General features: G+C 39.9%; 1 protein-coding gene across 2 annotated transcripts in view; it reads right to left on the minus strand.

Annotated features, from left to right (window-relative positions):
• LOC128692912 (importin-9) overlaps nt 1–18,464 on the minus strand; it is a gene marked incomplete at its 5' end in the record, with an annotated part of 101,163 nt that overhangs the window by 23,161 nt on the left and 59,538 nt on the right. The window contains 1 exon segment of one of the 2 annotated variants that reach the window (XM_053782373.2): nt 6,013–6,156. In XM_053782373.2, coding sequence (XP_053638348.1) covers nt 6,013–6,156 — 144 coding nt within the window. 2 annotated transcript variants of the gene reach the window in all.

Below are 18,464 nucleotides of genomic sequence, written 5' to 3' on the forward strand. Positions count from 1 at the left end.
ATCCTGTGAATGGTGTCCCTTACTAGTGAAGTCCTTGGTTGTAGTGGTGTTTACTTGAAATTCAGTGTTGGAAAGAATGTTGGAGACATATTTGGCAATAGAGCTGGTAGGGAGGGCTATGTGTATTGTATTCTTTCAGTGGTATCACATTTAGGTGAGCTGTAGATGCTATGTGCAGATCATCTGCAATTTCTGATGGAATACCAAGAACAGTAAAGTTTAGAAAATGCTTGTTCAAAGAAAATTTTTCAAGGAATTCACTGTTGCAGATACAGAGGGAACATGGAAAGAACCCTATGATAATGCCATGTTTAGTGTTGAAATTATCTGAGTAGAAGTGGAGATCACGTTGGTTAATCAGTTTGAATGGTAGACTTCAAAACACAGCTCGTCTACCTGGAGGGCATTCCAAGGATCAACGCCCCCGCCTCAGCCTCAACGAGGCTGTTACTGCTGGCCACACGCAGTCCAATGTACAAACCACAGCCCAGCTGATCCGACACAGACTTTGCAGAGAACATCAACGAAAAGAGGAATGTCATTAACTTCAAGAATAAACTGGACTGAGGGCTTCGCCTGGTTGAGATTGTGTTGGGAAGCAGGAATACTGAATCATCTAGTTAATGATGAGTACTGTATGTTGTCAACATAAAGGAGCCATGTAACAGAGGTAGAAATAGAGGAAAACCACTCTGCCGCGAGATGTTCTATGTATAGGTTTGCCAGTACAGAACTGAGAAACCCATGGGCAGTTTGAAAGTCTGGTGAAAAGATAGTTTTCAAGAGAAACATGTAAAACCAACACAGTTCAACGAGTTTTATAGAATTACTGGCAGGGACAGGAAGGTCAAAGAAGTTTAATGGCTTGTGCTAGGAGATTAATAGCTTGTGCTGCAGGTATCTTGGTAAACAGGGATGTTATGTCTAGGCTGAAGGCTTCTTGTTTCTGACAATGTTTCAGATGCGGTCAAGAACACCAGTGTTTACGATATGTTCAACTGATTGTGCCCAAGAGTTTAGCTAGGCATTTTGCTAGAATCCCAAATAGTCAGTGGGGGCACTGCCTTTTCCAAGGATGATGGGTCTCAATGGAACTGGTTTGAGTCTTCATAGGCTGTACATTCTGGGGTTGGTGGGGATAGTGTCCGAGTCTTTTAGAATGTGGCAAGTCTTGCATAGAAAAGTTTTGGTTAGACTGTCCACTTGACCTGTGAGGCTCATAGGTGTCTGGGTCATTTAGTATGTGCATTTTGTTCCTGTAGTTGATAGTGTCCAAGATAACACCACCTCCTTTGTGGTGATACTGATGTTAGTGTCTTCTACTTTAGTTCTGAGGGCAATGATGTAATGGCAAGGTAGGACTGGAGCTGTGTTGAGAGGCCACTTAAATTTGGCTGAGAATGTTCAGAAAAAAAAGAAATCTCCCCTTGTTAAAATTAAAAATGCCATAAAACTATTTTTTTCCAGTTTTTTTCTCATTTTTATTTCAAACTCTGTACATTCCTGTAATTAAAAAAAAATTCAGGCAACCTCTCAGCCATTTCACTGTCTAGACCTGTGAAATTTAGTGCACTCAGTGTCCACTATAAAAAAAAAAATCTGAAATGGTAGAAAATCTTTTTCTGAAGGTATGACACCAAGAATACCAAATTTGATAGAAAACTTGCAAAATTACCCAGGTGTAAATTTAGTTGCCTGGGTGAAATTGCATATCAGCAATTTTGCCAATACATACTGAGTCCTGTTTTAAGCTAAATTTGAGGAAATTCTTAAGCTATTTTGTTAGTATGAATTCCATTCTATCAATTGAGCACAAGAAACCACCCACTCAACTATTAACCCTTAAATGGTCCAAACGTATATACACGTTCTTACCGCTAGCGCCCCAAACGTATATATACATTTTATTTTTCCTGCCTCCAAATTTGGCACGATTGGCCTGAGATGCCTGGTCAGCATAGAATGGGTCTTAACACTCGATGTGCACCATACTAAAAAAAATCTAGGACCACTTAGTTCCTTGTGGGAGCGCCAGTTAAATTGAGCGCCAGCTAGAGCAAACAGTGCGGCAAACACTCCCCTTTTAAGAGGAAAGTGGTGTTAACCCCAAATTAAGGGTTTGTCTATCTGTCTTTGGCTATCTCTGTCTGTCTACCTCTGTCTGCCTATCTCTTTTTATCTGTCTCACAGGTACACACAAATATAATTATACATAGTGTAAATTACCTAGGATAACCTAAAAAATCTGAAGTGCTATACTGTGCTTGTAGATATAATGCATAAGAAAACCTGTTGGTTCACAGTGGCTCTCTCTGAGTCAAAGACAAGCAGAGAGATGGAAAGAGACAAGCAGACAGAGAGACAGATAAGCAGAGACAGAGATACAAGCTCATCACATGTCACCCCTTATCTCTCTACCCTCACTGGCACCCACGGAATGTCATCCCTCGTCTCATCTTATCTCTGCACCCTCGCTGGCGCCCATCAAATATCCCTTATCTCATCTTATCACTGCCCTCCCGGATGCTTGTCACTGACACTTGTCTTACACATTGCTTCAAGGAAACTTCTTCCTTCTTCCTTCTTCTTCTTCTTCTATACTCCCGTGTATCCAAAACATTGCTGGGACCTATAAATACTTTGTATATATTCCTAGACAATAGTAAATGACCATGGCAGGTGTAAATGTCCACTTGTCAATGTGTTTGTGACAATTTGAGTACAATTTCAGTATTTAATACTAGTGTCAGAACAAAGATTGGTTATGAAATGACAAGAACTACAATAAATTGTAATTATCAGAATATAAAAATTATATAAAATAATATAAATTAAAAAAAAAATGGTATATCAGCAACACTTCTGCAAGTGGCAGGACTCGATGTTGCTGTCAGGTGGGCATTAAGTGCCAAATTTGCAGCCTCACATCTAAGTAAATACTGACACTATTTCTTTTATTTTAATCCTATAACGCTTAGAAAATTTTTCTCTATTTCAATGAAAAAAAAAATTATTTTTCAAAATATTCGGGGCACTGGGTGAGAGAACGTATATATACGTTTGGACCGTTGAAGGGTTAAAATGCCGACTTTGTGGTCTATTTTTGTATAGTATTTATGGTTGTATTCTTGTTTTCTTGGTCTCATTTGATAGAATGGAAAACATATTATAGAAATAGAGGTGATTTTGATTGGTTTTACTATGAAAAGAACCTTGAAATGGAGCTCAAAGTAGGGGAAATGTTTGATCTTTGCCGATGTTCAAAAGTAAACAAATGATGTCATTTTCCAATAAATGTCCAAGTAGCCATTCTAATATACAGTCATGAATGGGTTGACATTATTTATACAATTATTACAATATTGCAGTAGTCTGCATTACAGTAAATCTTTTATTTTTTGTTTGAATAAAAATTCAGAATAGAATGCAAGAGTAATATCAGAGGGGCCTGGAGACGTGACTGATGAAAAAAGAAAATGTTATTTTAGAGCCAGAAATGTCTGCATTGTTCATTCAGGATCCTTTGAAATTGTCATATTTTTTATTTTCCGTGAAATTGGCCAAATTGCATATTTCTGACCACATTATTTGGCAGTTGAAATTGGTAAATGGGCAGTTTCTTGTACTCAATCAATAGAAAAAATGGAGTTCTAAAGAAATAGCTATGAGTTTGGTCGACTGGAACAATGGAATTACCCGAAAATAGGGCTCAAAATGGGTGAAATCGCCAATTTGTAAATATCACCGAGGTCGCTAACTTCACAAGGGCGTAATTCCATCAGTTTTTCATCAAATTTCTTTCTTTTTTTTTTTTTTTTGAAATTTTGCGACACCAGGAGACACCTCAGGATTTGGGGTTGCGACAGTCAAGGGGTTAATTTGGCTAACTTTACACATTAAAAAAATTCCAATTTAAAAACAAAGTCCAATATAAACAATGTAAACATACCAGGTGCTAAAACATTTCCTCTGTTTATTAATCACATCCCCAGCCCTGTCCTGTATTACACTTGTCCTTCATTTTGAATTCACCACACAAAAAAAAAAAAAAAAAAAAAAAAACAGAAAATTTACTGTATTTTTTGGATAAAATATAACCAGGAATGATTAGTCATGGTTACAGCATGCTAATAAATTATTTCAAGTGTAACCTGTACTCGGGTACATCAGCAAAATTGAATATTTCCACTATTTTTAGGCCAATTTCAAGCTACTTTCAGTCCTAGAATCAACCAAAATTACATCTCTCTTTCAGTGGAGTGTCTTCCAAAACAGTCAATAAAGCGATAAAAAAAAATCCTAGAAAACACCCGAGTTGCTATTTTAACCCTTTGACTGTCGCAATCCCCAATCCTGAGGTGTCTCCTGGTGTCACAAAATTTAAAAAAAAAAAATTATTTTTTTCTTATGAAATGATAGAGAATCTTTTCCCGATTGTAATGACACCAAAAAAACGAAATTTGATGGAAAACTGACGGAATTATGCTCTCGCGAAGTTGGCGACCTCGGCGCTGTTTACAAATCGGCGATTTCGCCCACTTTGAGCCCTTTTTTCGGCTAATTCCATTGTTCCAGTCGCCCAAACTCATAGCTATTTCTTTAGAACTCCATTTTTTCTATCGACTGAGTACAAGAAACTGCCCATTTACCGATTTCAACTACCTAAAAATGTGGTCAAATTTGCAATTTGCCAATTTAATGAAAACTAGAAAATATGACAATTTCAAAATAAGGTCTAGAATGAACAATGCAGACATTCCTGGCTCTAAAATAACATTTTCTTTGTTCATCAGTCACGTCTCCAGGCCCCTCTGATATTACTCTTGCTTTCTATTTTGAATTTTTATTCAAACAAAAAATAGAAGACTTACTATTATGCAGACTACTGCAATACTGTAATAATTGTATAAATAACATAAACCCATTCATGACTGCATATTAGAATGGCTAGTTGGATATTTATTGGACAATGGCATCATTTGTTTACTTTTGAACATTGGCAAAAATCAAACATTTCCCCTACTTTGAGCTCCATTTCTAGGTTCTTTTTATAGTAAAATCAATCAAAATCACCTCTATTTCTATAATATGTTTTCCATTCTATCAAATGAGACCAAGAAAACGAGAATACAACCATAAATACTATACGAAAATAGACCACAAAGTCGGCATTTTAATTAAAAAAAACGGTCGGAGTTTTTTTTTCTCATTATGCACTGCGTGCTCCAGGATTTTTTTTATATGGTTCACACTGACCACACAGACCCATTCTCTCACATGTGGGCCTACCAGCTTTCTCCTGCTTGATTTGAAGCCGTTAGAATTTATGAGTATATATACGTCAAACACGGTACCTCGTAAGACGTATATATACGGCCGCGACAGTCAAAGGGTTAAACGAAACACAAAGTTAGGGTTTGTTTTTTCTACCATGGCAAGTATTTTTTTTATACTGTTTTTACTTACCACACAGACCCATTCTCTCTTATCTAGGCCAAAATTTACTGCTCTCAGTTTATAAGAGTGATCTGAGCTCATGACATAGATCTACATGACTGATCCTGACAGCAATAATGTAGATAGATCTTTTTTTTTTTTTTTTCCAACAAGTCGGCCGTCTCCCACCGAGGCAGGGTGACCCAAAAAAGAAAAAATCCCCAAAAAGAAAATACTTTCATCATCATTCAACACTTTCACCACACTCACACATTATCACTGTTTTTGCAGAGGTGCTCAGAATACAACAGTTTAGAAGCATACACATATAAAGATACACAACATATCCCTCCAAACTGCCAATATCCCAAACCCCTCCTTTAAAGTGCATGAAAGTGAAAAGGTTAGAGGTTCGCTTTTGGTGATATGTAATAATGGCAAAGGAAACAAAATATGAGAATTTAAAACTCGGTAAGAAAAGATCAAAGAAACTGATTTATATCCAATGATTGAAAAACCTCTACATAGCCTCTGCAAGAAAATCATTTACCGTAAAGGAAAAAGAAAATAACTTACCGCGTCAGGATCATCCTCCTCATCTACAGTGTCTGCATCATAGCCTGGGTAACTACTGGATGGAGCAAACATAGATGCCAAAGTTGTATCCCCATTGGTCTGACCTTCCTCCTCATCATCTTCCCAGCATTCATCTTCAGACTCCTGCTGCAATCAATGCAAAATTTTAATTATCTGCAGCTTTTACAACACTGAAAAAAAACTTATTTGCCTTTCAACTCTCTTTCAAAATGAAGTTATTACTACATTCATTGGGAGACGATAAACCCCACAGGGGGTTATACAGTGCCAGGGGAAAATGGATAATGATCAGGCTTGAACCAAGGAAAAGGTAGCTCTAATTCCCTGGATCAAGAGCCCTTCATCAACATCAGAGCACTCCCCCTTGCAGGGCTCAGAATCCAGTACCTCTGCTATCACCACTAATGCCATAATCAACTATTGTGTGCCACCTTAGTCACCCATATGTATATTTACCACTACACAACTGTCAAAATCTGATTAACCACTACAAACTAATATTTCAATAATAATAATAATTAGTATAACAGCCATAGTAATGAATGGTATATTGAGTATCTTGCATGTACAGGAGACCAACATACATCACATTACAAATATATTATGAGTGGAATTTTTTTCCTCTTTCCACATTTTTATATCAATGACCACTGTTGGTACCAGGAGCTTGGGCCAGTGATGCAAACTCGCAACAACGTCTCGTGTTTACCACTCCTGGTTTCAACCCTCTCATCATCCTGTCATCTCTGGATATTAACTATGACACCAAAAAGGAATACTAGTGATGCTAACAGTGCTATAAATGGGAAGAAGTGTAAAAATCTGAATGTTTAAAAGAAAAAATATAAAAGTGTGTAGGGAAAGGTAGTGGAGCGGCTGACGTAGCAACCACACAGGCCTGTGAAAATATAGCCATACCATTCACTGTGCAGGCATTAGCTTGGTGCCTCCTAAAAACATGTTAAATATGGAGCTGTGGAAGCTAAGTGGCATGGAGCTACCTCTTACTATGGAAGCATGGAGGTGAACGACAGAGCTATCTCCTCCTATGGAGGCATGGAAGTGAACCACAGAGCTATCTCCTACGGAGGCATGGAAGTGAACGACAGAGCTATCTCCTCCTATGGAGGCATGGAAGTGAACGACACAGCTATCTCCTCCAATAGAGACATGGAAGTGAACAACAGAGCTATCTCCTCCTATGGAGGCATGTAAGTGAATGACTGAGAGCTATCTCCTCCTATGGAGGCATGTAAGTGAATGACTGAGAGCTACCTCCTCCAACTTTATATCCAACCAACGGTAAGGCTCCTAAAAAATCATCATCCACCATGTGTCCTTCTGTTCTCTCATACCACTGGCTAGGAGAGTAACATGCAAACACTTTCTACTGAGCCTCTGTTTCAGTCAGGTTTTCACTTGTGAGGTTCTCTTACTTCGACCTTTTTCACCACTCCAAAATGGTGATAAGTTTCTGAATCTGTTTCCAGAATGCGAGTCAGGTAAATAAACACTTACCGCCAACATATGGTATACCATCACAGATCCAGGACACTGATACATAACATTTTATACAGTGAAAATGTGCATGCAAATGTGGTCTTGTAATGCTAATATTGTGCTGTGTTTCTCATCAGATGTCAAAGAACCCATTTTTTGCAGATCAAGAGCCCAGAGAAACACTGACTATGCTCTGACTGATCCTGAAAATTTACATCAAAGTGACATAAATTTTCCAAATGAGATGCTAACCGAAGGCTCATTGTCGAGCGAAAAACAAATTTAAGAATTACTACGGAGAAAGGGGCTCCTTACTAAATAACATCAACTTGTAAGAAGAGAAGCACAAGTTGATGAGGAACAGTTGCAGTACCAAATGGCCAACAACACAGTGTGTGTATGGGAAAGAGCTGATATAAATGATCCTTTCCATGCATTCATACATGACGTAGCCAAACACATAATACATCCATACAGTTGTGAAATTTTTTTACTCAGGACTTTATAGATCATCCAGTATTTCATGCCAAATTGTAGGCAGTTTAGGACACTAACACAAAATTTGTGACTTCTAAAATTTTAAATTTCAGTGAAGTATTGCTGCTATTCAGGGACATTAAGTGAGTGTCTTAATTGTCCTGGTGTCTCTTTCATGACATGCAAGATTACTCTTGGACACAATACATGTAAACCAAGATTTTCTTTCTAATCACATTATGGGGAAGTGGAACAAGTAAGCTATTTTGTAAGAGGCTTTAGTAACTAAATTACTAAATGTAAAAGGAGAAACTTTTGTTTTTCCTTTTGGGCCACCCCGCCTCGGTGGGATACGGCTGGTGTGTTGAAAGTTGCAGGGACATGTCTCTTTAGCAATTACTGCAAACAATTAATCACATTACAAGTATTTTGTCAAAAGGTAATACATCTCAATAATAGTTCAAAAACTAGCAAGGCCAGATTCCTCAAGGTTAAGCCTGCCTGAAGATTTCAGGAACACCAAAGCAATCTGTGGATGAGGTAATCAAACTCTTTTGCAGTGCCAGTGATAAGGGTCTGACACACGGCATCCTGATGTATCATAATCCTATTCAGTTAACAGAAGCAAGGTGCTTTTATTTTTACTTTTAGAGTACAGGGATTTTTGAAGTGATAAACAAAAGTTTACATTTAGTCTCCTTATGCATTTGAAGCGATAAACACAGGCTTACATTTAGTCTCTTCATGCATTACTGCAAAGAAGCAAACTGCTTGAAACTATCTTTTTGGAGCTTTGAATCTTGTTTGCTGATGTCTGTTCTTGATGGCATCTTCTGGAAGAACAAACCTGTCATCAGCAGTAAACACCTGCTCAGGTTTGTAACCACCTTTAAAGAAAATGATAGCTATCTCAACTGGGGACTTTCCTGCAGCAGCATGGTCAGCAGAGGCACTCTCTCCATTGAACTTTACATTATGCAAACCACTGCACATTCTAAATCCATTAAACCATCCAGAACTATTTTTTTTTTTTTGACAAGTCGGCCGTCTCCCACCAATGCAGGGTGATCCAAAAAGAAAGAAAATCACCAAAAAGTAAATATTTTCATCATCATTCAACACTTTCACCCCACTAACACATAATCACCCTCTTTGTAGAGGCACTCAGATACGACAGTCTAGAAGTCCCTCCAAACTGTCAATATCCCAAACCCCTCCTTTATAATGCAGGCATTGTACTTCCCATTTCCAGGACTCAAGTCTGGCCAACCGGTTTCCCTAAATCCCTTCACTAAATATTACCCTGATCACACTCCAACAGCTCATCAGGTCCCAAAAAGCATTCATCTCCATTCACTCCTATCTAACATGCTCACACACACTTGCTGGAAGTCCAAGCCCCTCACCCACAAAACCTCCTGTACCACCTCCCTCCAACCTTTTCGAGGACGATCTCTAAACGTCTTCCTTTCCCCTACAGATTTATATGCTCTCCAAGTCATTCTAATTTGATCCATTCTCTATAAATGACCAAACCACCTCAACAACCCCTCTTCAGCCCTCTAATACTTTTAGTAACTCCACACCTCCTCCTAATTTCCACACCACGAATTCTCTGCATAATAGTTACACCACACAATGCCCTTACACAGGACATCTCCACTACCTCCAGCCACCTCCTCGCTGCATCATTTACAACCCAACCTTCACACCCATATAAGAGTGTTGGTACCATTATCCTCTTGTACATTCCCTTCTTCGCCTCCATGGATAGCATTTTTTTGTGCTCACAAATACCTCAATGCACAACTCACCTTTTTTCCTTCATCAATTCTATTGTTAACCTCATCCTTCAAAAACCCATCTGCTGACAAGTCAACTCCCAAATATCTAAAAACATTCACTTCTTCCATACTCCCTCCCTCTAGTGTGATATCCAATTATTCTTTATCTAAATCTAAATCACCTTACTCTTATCTATGTTCACTTTCAACTTTCTACCTTCACACACCCTCCCAAACTCATCCACTAACCTTTCCAACTTTTCTTTAGAATCTCCCATCAGCACAGTATCATCAGCAAAAAGTAACTGTGTCAACTCCCATTTTGTACTTGATTCTCCATAATTTAATCCCACCCCTCTCACCAACAACCTAGCATTTACTTTTACAACCCTATCTATAAATATATTATACAACCATGGTGACATTACACATCCCTGTCTAAGACCAACTTTTTACAGGGAAGTAATCTCCCTCTCTCCTACATACCCTAACCTGAGCCTATCCTCATAAAAACTCTTTACAGCATTTATTAACTTACTACCTATTCTACACTTGCAACATCTGTCACACTGCTCCCCTATCCACTCTATCATATGCCTTTTCTATATCCATAAATGCAATGAAAACTTCCCTTTATCTAAATACTGTTCACATATGCTTCAATGAAAACACTTGATCTACACATCCCATACCCACTCTAAAGCCTCCTTGCTCATCTGTAATCCTACTCTGTCTTACCTCTAATTCTTTCAATAATTACCATACTTTACCTGGTATACTCAGTAAACTTATTCCCCTATAACTTTTACAATCTCTTTTGCCCCCCTTCCCTTAATATAAGGAACTATACATATTCTCTGCCAATCCCTAGGTACCTTCTCCTCTTTTTTATTTATTTTTTTTTTATTATCACGCCGGCCGATTCCCACCAAGGCAGGGTGGCCCGAAAAAGAAAAACTTTCACCATCATTCACTCCATCACTGTCTTGCCAGAAGGGTGCTTTACACTACAGTTTTTAAACTGCAACATTAACACCCCTCCTTCAGAGTGCAGGCACTGTACTTCCCATCTCCAGGACTCAAGTCCGGCCTGCCGGTTTCCCTGAATCCCTTCATAAATGTTACTTTGCTCACACTCCAACAGCACGTCAAGTATTAAAAACCATTTGTCTCCATTCACTCCTATCAAACACGCTCACGCATGCCTGCTGGAAGTCCAAGCCCCTCGCACACAAAACCTCCTTTACCCCCTCCCTCCAACCCTTCCTAGGCCGACCCCTACCCCGCCTTCCTTCCACTACAGACTGATACACTCTTGAAGTCATTCTGTTTCGCTCCATTCTCTCTACATGTCCGAACCACCTCAACAACCCTTCCTCAGCCCTCTGGACAACAGTTTTGGTAATCCCGCACCTCCTCCTAACTTCCAAACTACGAATTCTCTGCATTATATTCACACCACACATTGCCCTCAGACATGACATCTCCACTGCCTCCAGCCTTCTCCTCGCTGCAACATTCATCACCCACGCTTCACACCCATATAAGAGCGTTGGTAAAACTATACTCTCATACATTCCCCTCTTTGCCTCCAAGGACAAAGTTCTTTGTCTCCACAGACTCCTAAGTGCACCACTCACTCTTTTTCCCTCATCAATTCTATGATTCACCTCATCTTTCATAGACCCATCCGCTGACACGTCCACTCCCAAATATCTGAATACGTTCACCTCCTCCATACTCTCTCCCTCCAATCTGATATTCAATCTTTCATCACCTAATCTTTTTGTTATCCTCATAACCTTACTCTTTCCTGTATTCACCTTTAATTTTCTTCTTTTGCACACCCTACCAAATTCATCCACCAATCTCTGCAACTTCTCTTCAGAATCTCCCAAGAGCACAGTGTCATCAGCAAAGAGCAGCTGTGACAACTCCCACTTTGTGTGTGATTCTTTATCTTTTAACTCCACGCCTCTTGCCAAGACCCTCGCATTTACTTCTCTTACAACCCCATCTATAAATATATTAAACAACCACGGTGACATCACACATCCTTGTCTAAGGCCTACTTTTACTGGGAAAAAATTTCCCTCTTTCCTACATACTCTAACTTGAGCCTCACTATCCTCGTAAAAACTCTTCACTGCTTTCAGTAACCTACCTCCTACACCATACACTTGCAACATCTGCCACATTGCCCCCCTATCCACCCTGTCATACGCCTTTTCTCCTCTTACCTTTCTTAAACAAAAATACCAACCACTCCAACATAATATCTGCCCATGCTTTTAACATTTCTGTCATGATCCCATCAGTTCCAATTGCTTTACCCCCTTTCATTCTATGTAATGCCTAGCGCACCTCCCCCACACTCACATCCTGCGCTTCTTCACTCCTAGAAGATGTTATACCTCCCTGATCAGTGCATGAAATTACCACCTCCCTTCCTTCATCGACATTTAAAAGCTCCTCAAAATATTCCCATCTACACAATACCTCTAGCTCCCAATCTACTAACTCCCCTCCTCTGTTTTTAACTGACAAATCCATTCATTCCCTACACTTTCTTAACTTGTTTATCTCACTCCAAATTTTTTTCTTATTTTCATTAAAATTTCTTGACAGTGCCTCTCCCACTCTTTCATCTGCTCTCCTTTTGCACTCTCACCACTCTCTTCACCTTTCTTTTACTCTCCATATACTCTGCTCTTCTTATAACACTTCTGCTTTGTAAAAACCTCTCATAAGTTACCTTTTTCTCTTTTATCACACCCTTTACTTCATCATTCCACCAATCACTCCTCTTTCCTCCTGCACCCACCCTCCTATAGCCACAAACTTCTGCCCCACATTCTAATGCTGCATTTTTAAAACTATTCCAACCCTCTTCAACCCCTCAATTATTCATACTTTCATTAGTCCACCTTTCTGCCAATAGCTGCTTATATCTCACCCTAACTTCCTCCTCCCTTAGTTTACACACTTTCACCTCTCTCTTAATTGCTGAGTGTTTAAGATGAGCGGGGCTGATGGTCCCCAGAAGGCAGGAAAGATGTTTGGCAAGAACTCCGGCTAGTTTGTGTGGAGCACTGCCTATTCCTGACGTGATTGGTCTGAGAGGAATATTGTGTTTATGGGTCTTGGGTAAACCATACATGTGTGCTGGTTTAGGGTTGCTTGGTAACAAGTACAGAAGTTTCTTCCCTTCTCTAGTGCATTTGAGTATTTGTCTGGTTTTGTATAGAAAATCTTTGGTGAGCGTCTCCCACTGTTGAGTGCTGATGGGTTCGTATGTAGATTGATCATTCAAAAGGTCCATCATTTTAGTGTTGTAGTCACTGGTGTTGAGGATGACGACTCCACCTCCTTTGTCGGCGGTGGTGACGATAATGTTGGGGTCGTTGGCAAGGTTCTTAAGGGCAGTGATGTATCGTCTAGGAAGATTAGAAGGAGGTGGTTCACATAAAGCTGCAGTGAGAAGGCCCTGTATATAACCCTTCTGGAAGTTGCTGTCACTGTGTCTATGGTTCCTGGTAACTAGATTGAGTTGATAGTTAGGTTTGAGTATGTTGGTGGTAAATTTGAGTCCCAGACTCAGTGCTTGTTTTTTGTAGTCGGTTAAGGTGCATGACGATAAGTTGTTTATCAGGGATTCACGTCCCATTTCCTTCCATCGACTGTTAGAGCAGAGGTACTGAAGTTTGCGATTGAGTTTGATCTTCTGTTGGAGGTTAGCTGTGGTGACTGTGCTGAGAATATGCTCAGCAGTGTGTTGGTCAATCTGAAGATTGGCCCTCATATTCCTTGCAGTTTCAAAGGTTTCCTTAGCGATGTTAGAAAGTTCTTCGGCACATTCAGTTAAGTAAGCTTGGGTAGCTGGAGAGAAGGGGTGCTTGGAGTTGGAGAGTTGTGCAGGAGTAGACTTAGGGATCACCTTCTCTGCCAGCCAATCTTGTAGGAAGTTGTGTCTGTTGCGATAGCTGTGAGCACGAAGAAGGGTGTCCAAATAACGTCTGCATGAAATGTCCATTATGTTGCGGTGTCCGACAGATTGTAATAAAGTTGGTAGAATTACCGACAATATGTAAAGTAAAAGGACACAAGTGCAACTAATGTGACATTTATTGTGGCAATGTTTCGCTCTCCAGGAGCTTTATCAAGCACTTCAATAAAGGATATAACCAGGACAAAATCCAAGCACCACGAACCAGTCAATGCAGGAGTTTACACTATACCCTGTGGAGGCTGTGACAAGATTTACGTAGGTGAAACAGCCAGAAACCTCGACACCCGCCTCAATGAACACATTTACGCACGTAGGAATGATAACCTGAACAACGCCTGTGTACAACACCGAAATTCCACCAATCATCTCATGAAATTCAGAGACGCCCAATTAATGACCAAAGAAACTAATTTCCGCAGACACAAGTGCCTCGAATCAGCACTGATCGCAGTTTCGAATACAATTAAACAAAACAACGGCAGCTTCACCATCTCCGAAGTCTTAGCAAGAATCCTCCTGAAAACAGTAAACCCTGCCATCACATAGTCTCTCCTGTTATACTACACAGAGCACAGGGAGTGAACACTGAAACAAGCTGCCTCATTCCAGTCTATATTTGTCCAACCTATTTTTATGTTACCCAAGTAATAGCTTTTATATCCTTTTACTCATGTACGAATTAATTGCTCTACCATATTGTATTACTTTTGTCACTACCACTACTACTACTACTACTACTACTACTACCACTAGTGAACATCGAAATGGTACCTCACTAATATTACACCTCACTCTGAGCCTTTATATACCCTCTGTGTCCATGTATTGTTTGTAATGGCTTGATAAAGCTCCTGGAGAGCGAAACGTTGCCACAATAAATGTCACATTAGTTGCACTTGTGTCCTTTTACTTTACATATTGTCGGTAATTCTACCAACTTTATTACAATACATACCATAACTAGTAAGCTATCAGGGGCTTTCAGTAAACATGGAAAACTCTTGAAAGATCCATGGAACCCAGAAGGCAAGGTTAAGTTTGTGTGTTGTCTATACATATATACTTCTGATCTGTGCCATGTCAACTCTGACTACTACTTCATGGCTGCTCTGACAAACTTTTTAACTTCTTTGAAGATTAATCAGAGAAAGTTAAGTTCAGTACATGACTATTGTAAACAAAAATATTAAATATATTTATTATAATATTCAAAGCTAATAGGTAGTAGGTTGGTAGACAGCAACCACCCAGGGAAGTACTACCGTCCTGCCAGATGACTGTGAAACAAAAACCTGTAACTGTTTTGCATGATGGTAGGATTGCTGGTTTTCTTTTTCTGTCTCATAAACACGCTAAGATAACAGGGATATCTTGCTACTCCTACTTACACTTTGGTCACACTTCACAGACACGCACATGCATATATATATATACATACATCTAGGTTTTCCTCCTTTTTCTAAATAGCTCTTGTTCTTTTTTATTTCTTCTATTGTCCATGGGGAAGTGGAAAAGAATCTTTCCTCCGTAAGCCATGCGTGTCGTATGAGGCGACTAAAATGCCGGGAGCAATGGGCTAGTAACCCCTTCTCCTGTATACAATTACTAAAAAAGAGAAGAAGAAAAACTTTATAAAACTGGGTTGCTTAAATGTGCGTGGATGTAGTGCGGATGACAAGAAACAGATGATTGCTGATGTTATGAATGAAAAGAAGTTGGATGTCCTGGCCCTAAGCGAAACAAAGCTGAAGGGGGTAGGAGAGTTTCAGTGGGGGGAAATAAATGGGATTAAATCTGGAGTATCTGAGAGAGTTAGAGCAAAGGAAGGGGTAGCAGTAATGTTAAATGATCAGTTATGGAAGGAGAAAAGAGAATATGAATGTGTAAATTCAAGAATTATGTGGATTAAAGTAAAGGTTGGATGCGAGAAGTGGGTCATAATAAGCGTGTATGCACCTGGAGAAGAGAGGAATGCAGAGGAGAGAGAGAGATTTTGGGAGATGTTAAGTGAATGTATAGGAGCCTTTGAACCAAGTGAGAGAGTAATTGTGGTAGGGGACTTGAATGCTAAAGTAGGAGAAACTTTTAGAGAGGGTGTGGTAGGTAAGTTTGGGGTGCCAGGTGTAAATGATAATGGGAGCCCTTTGATTGAACTTTGTATAGAAAGGGGTTTAGTTATAGGTAATACATATTTTAAGAAAAAGAGGATAAATAAGTATACACGATATGATGTAGGGCGAAATGACAGTAGTTTGTTGGATTATGTATTGGTAGATAAAAGACTGTTGAGTAGACTTCAGGATGTACATGTTTATAGAGGGGCCACAGATATATCAGATCACTTTCTAGTTGTAGCTACACTGAGAGTAAAAGGTAGATGGGATACAAGGAGAATAGAAGCATCAGGGAAGAGAGAGGTGAAGGTTTATAAACTAAAAGAGGAGGCAGTTAGGGTAAGATATAAACAGCTATTGGAGGATAGATGGGCTAATGAGAGCATAGGCAATGGGGTCGAAGAGGTATGGGGTAGGTTTAAAAATGTAGTGTTAGAGTGTTCAGCAGAAGTTTGTGGTTACAGGAAAGTGGGTGCAGGAGGGAAGAGGAGCGATTGGTGGAATGATGATGTAAAGAGAGTAGTAAGGGAGAAAAAGTTAGCATATGAGAAGTTTTTACAAAGTAGAAGTGATGCAAGGAGGGAAGAGTATATGGAGAAAAAGAGAGAAGTTAAGAGAGTGGTGAAGCAATGTAAAAAGAGAGCAAATGAGAGAGTGGGTGAGATGTTATCAACAAATTTTGTTGAAAATAAGAAAAAGTTTTGGAGTGAGATTAACAAGTTAAGAAAGCCTAGAGAACAAATGGATTTGTCAGTTAAAAATAGGAGAGGAGAGTTATTAAATGGAGAGTTAGAGGTATTGGGAAGATGGAGGGAATATTTTGAGGAATTGTTAAATGTTGATGAAGATAGGGAAGCTGTGATTTCGTGTATAGGGCAAGGAGGAATAACATCTTGTAGGAGTGAGGAAGAGCCAGTTGTGAGTGTGGGGGAAGTTCGTGAGGCAGTAGGTAAAATGAAAGGGGGCAAGGCAGCCGGAATTGATGGGATAAAGATAGAAATGTTAAAAGCAGGTGGGGATATAGTTTTGGAGTGGTTGGTGCAATTATTTAATAAATGTATGGAAGAGGGTAAGGTACCTAGGGATTGGCAGAGAGCATGCATAGTTCCTTTGTATAAAGGCAAAGGGGATAAAAGAGAGTGCAAAAATTATAGGGGGATAAGTCTGTTGAGTGTACCTGGTAAAGTGTATGGTAGAGTTATAATTGAAAGAATTAAGAGTAAGACGGAGAATAGGATAGCAGATGAACAAGGAGGCTTTAGGAAAGGTAGGGGGTGTGTGGACCAGGTGTTTACAGTGAAACATATAAGTGAACAGTATTTAGATAAGGCTAAAGAGGTCTTTGTGGCATTTATGGATTTGGAAAAGGCGTATGACAGGGTGGATAGGGGGGCAATGTGGCAGATGTTGCAAGTGTATGGTGTAGGAGGTAGGTTACTGAAAGCAGTGAAGAGTTTTTACGAGGATAGTGAGGCTCAAGTTAGAGTATGTAGGAAAGAGGGAAATTTTTTCCCAGTAAAAGTAGGCCTTAGACAAGGATGTGTGATGTCACCGTGGTTGTTTAATATATTTATAGATGGGGTTGTAAGAGAAGTAAATGCGAGGGTCTTGGCAAGAGGCGTGGAGTTAAAAGATAAAGAATCACACACAAAGTGGGAGTTGTCACAGCTGCTCTTTGCTGATGACACTGTGCTCTTGGGAGATTCTGAAGAGAAGTTGCAGAGATTGGTGGATGAATTTGGTAGGGTGTGCAAAAGAAGAAAATTAAAGGTGAATACAGGAAAGAGTAAGGTTATGAGGATAACAAAAAGATTAGGTGATGAAAGATTGAATATCAGATTGGAGGGAGAGAGTATGGAGGAGGTGAACGTATTCAGATATTTGGGAGTGGACGTGTCAGCGGATGGGTCTATGAAAGATGAGGTGAATCATAGAATTGATGAGGGAAAAAGAGTGAGTGGTGCACTTAGGAGTCTGTGGAGACAAAGAACTTTGTCCTTGGAGGCAAAGAGGGGAATGTATGAGAGTATAGTTTTACCAACGCTCTTATATGGGTGTGAAGCGTGGGTGATGAATGTTGCAGCGAGGAGAAGGCTGGAGGCAGTGGAGATGTCGTGTCTGAGGGCAATGTGTGGTGTGAATATAATGCAGAGAATTCGTAGTTTGGAAGTTAGGAGGAGGTGTGGGATTACCAAAACTGTTGTCCAGAGGGCTGAGGAAGGGTTGTTGAGGTGGTTCGGACATGTAGAGAGAATGGAGCGAAACAGAATGACTTCAAGAGTGTATCAGTCTGTAGTGGAAGGAAGGCGGGGTAGGGGTCGGCCTAGGAAGGGTTGGAGGGAGGGGGTAAAGGAGGTTTTGTGTGCGAGGGGCTTGGACTTCCAGCAGGCATGTGTGAGCGTGTTTGATAGGAGTGAATGGAGACAAATGGTTTTTAATACTTGACGTGCTGTTGGAGTGTGAGCAAAGTAACATTTATGAAGGGATTCAGGGAAACCGGCAGGCCGGACTTGAGTCCTGGAGATGGGAAGTACAGTGCCTGCACTC

The sequence above is a fragment of the Cherax quadricarinatus genome, chromosome 2 (assembly GCF_038502225.1).
Source record: "Cherax quadricarinatus isolate ZL_2023a chromosome 2, ASM3850222v1, whole genome shotgun sequence".
Lineage (NCBI taxonomy): Eukaryota > Metazoa > Arthropoda > Malacostraca > Decapoda > Parastacidae > Cherax > Cherax quadricarinatus.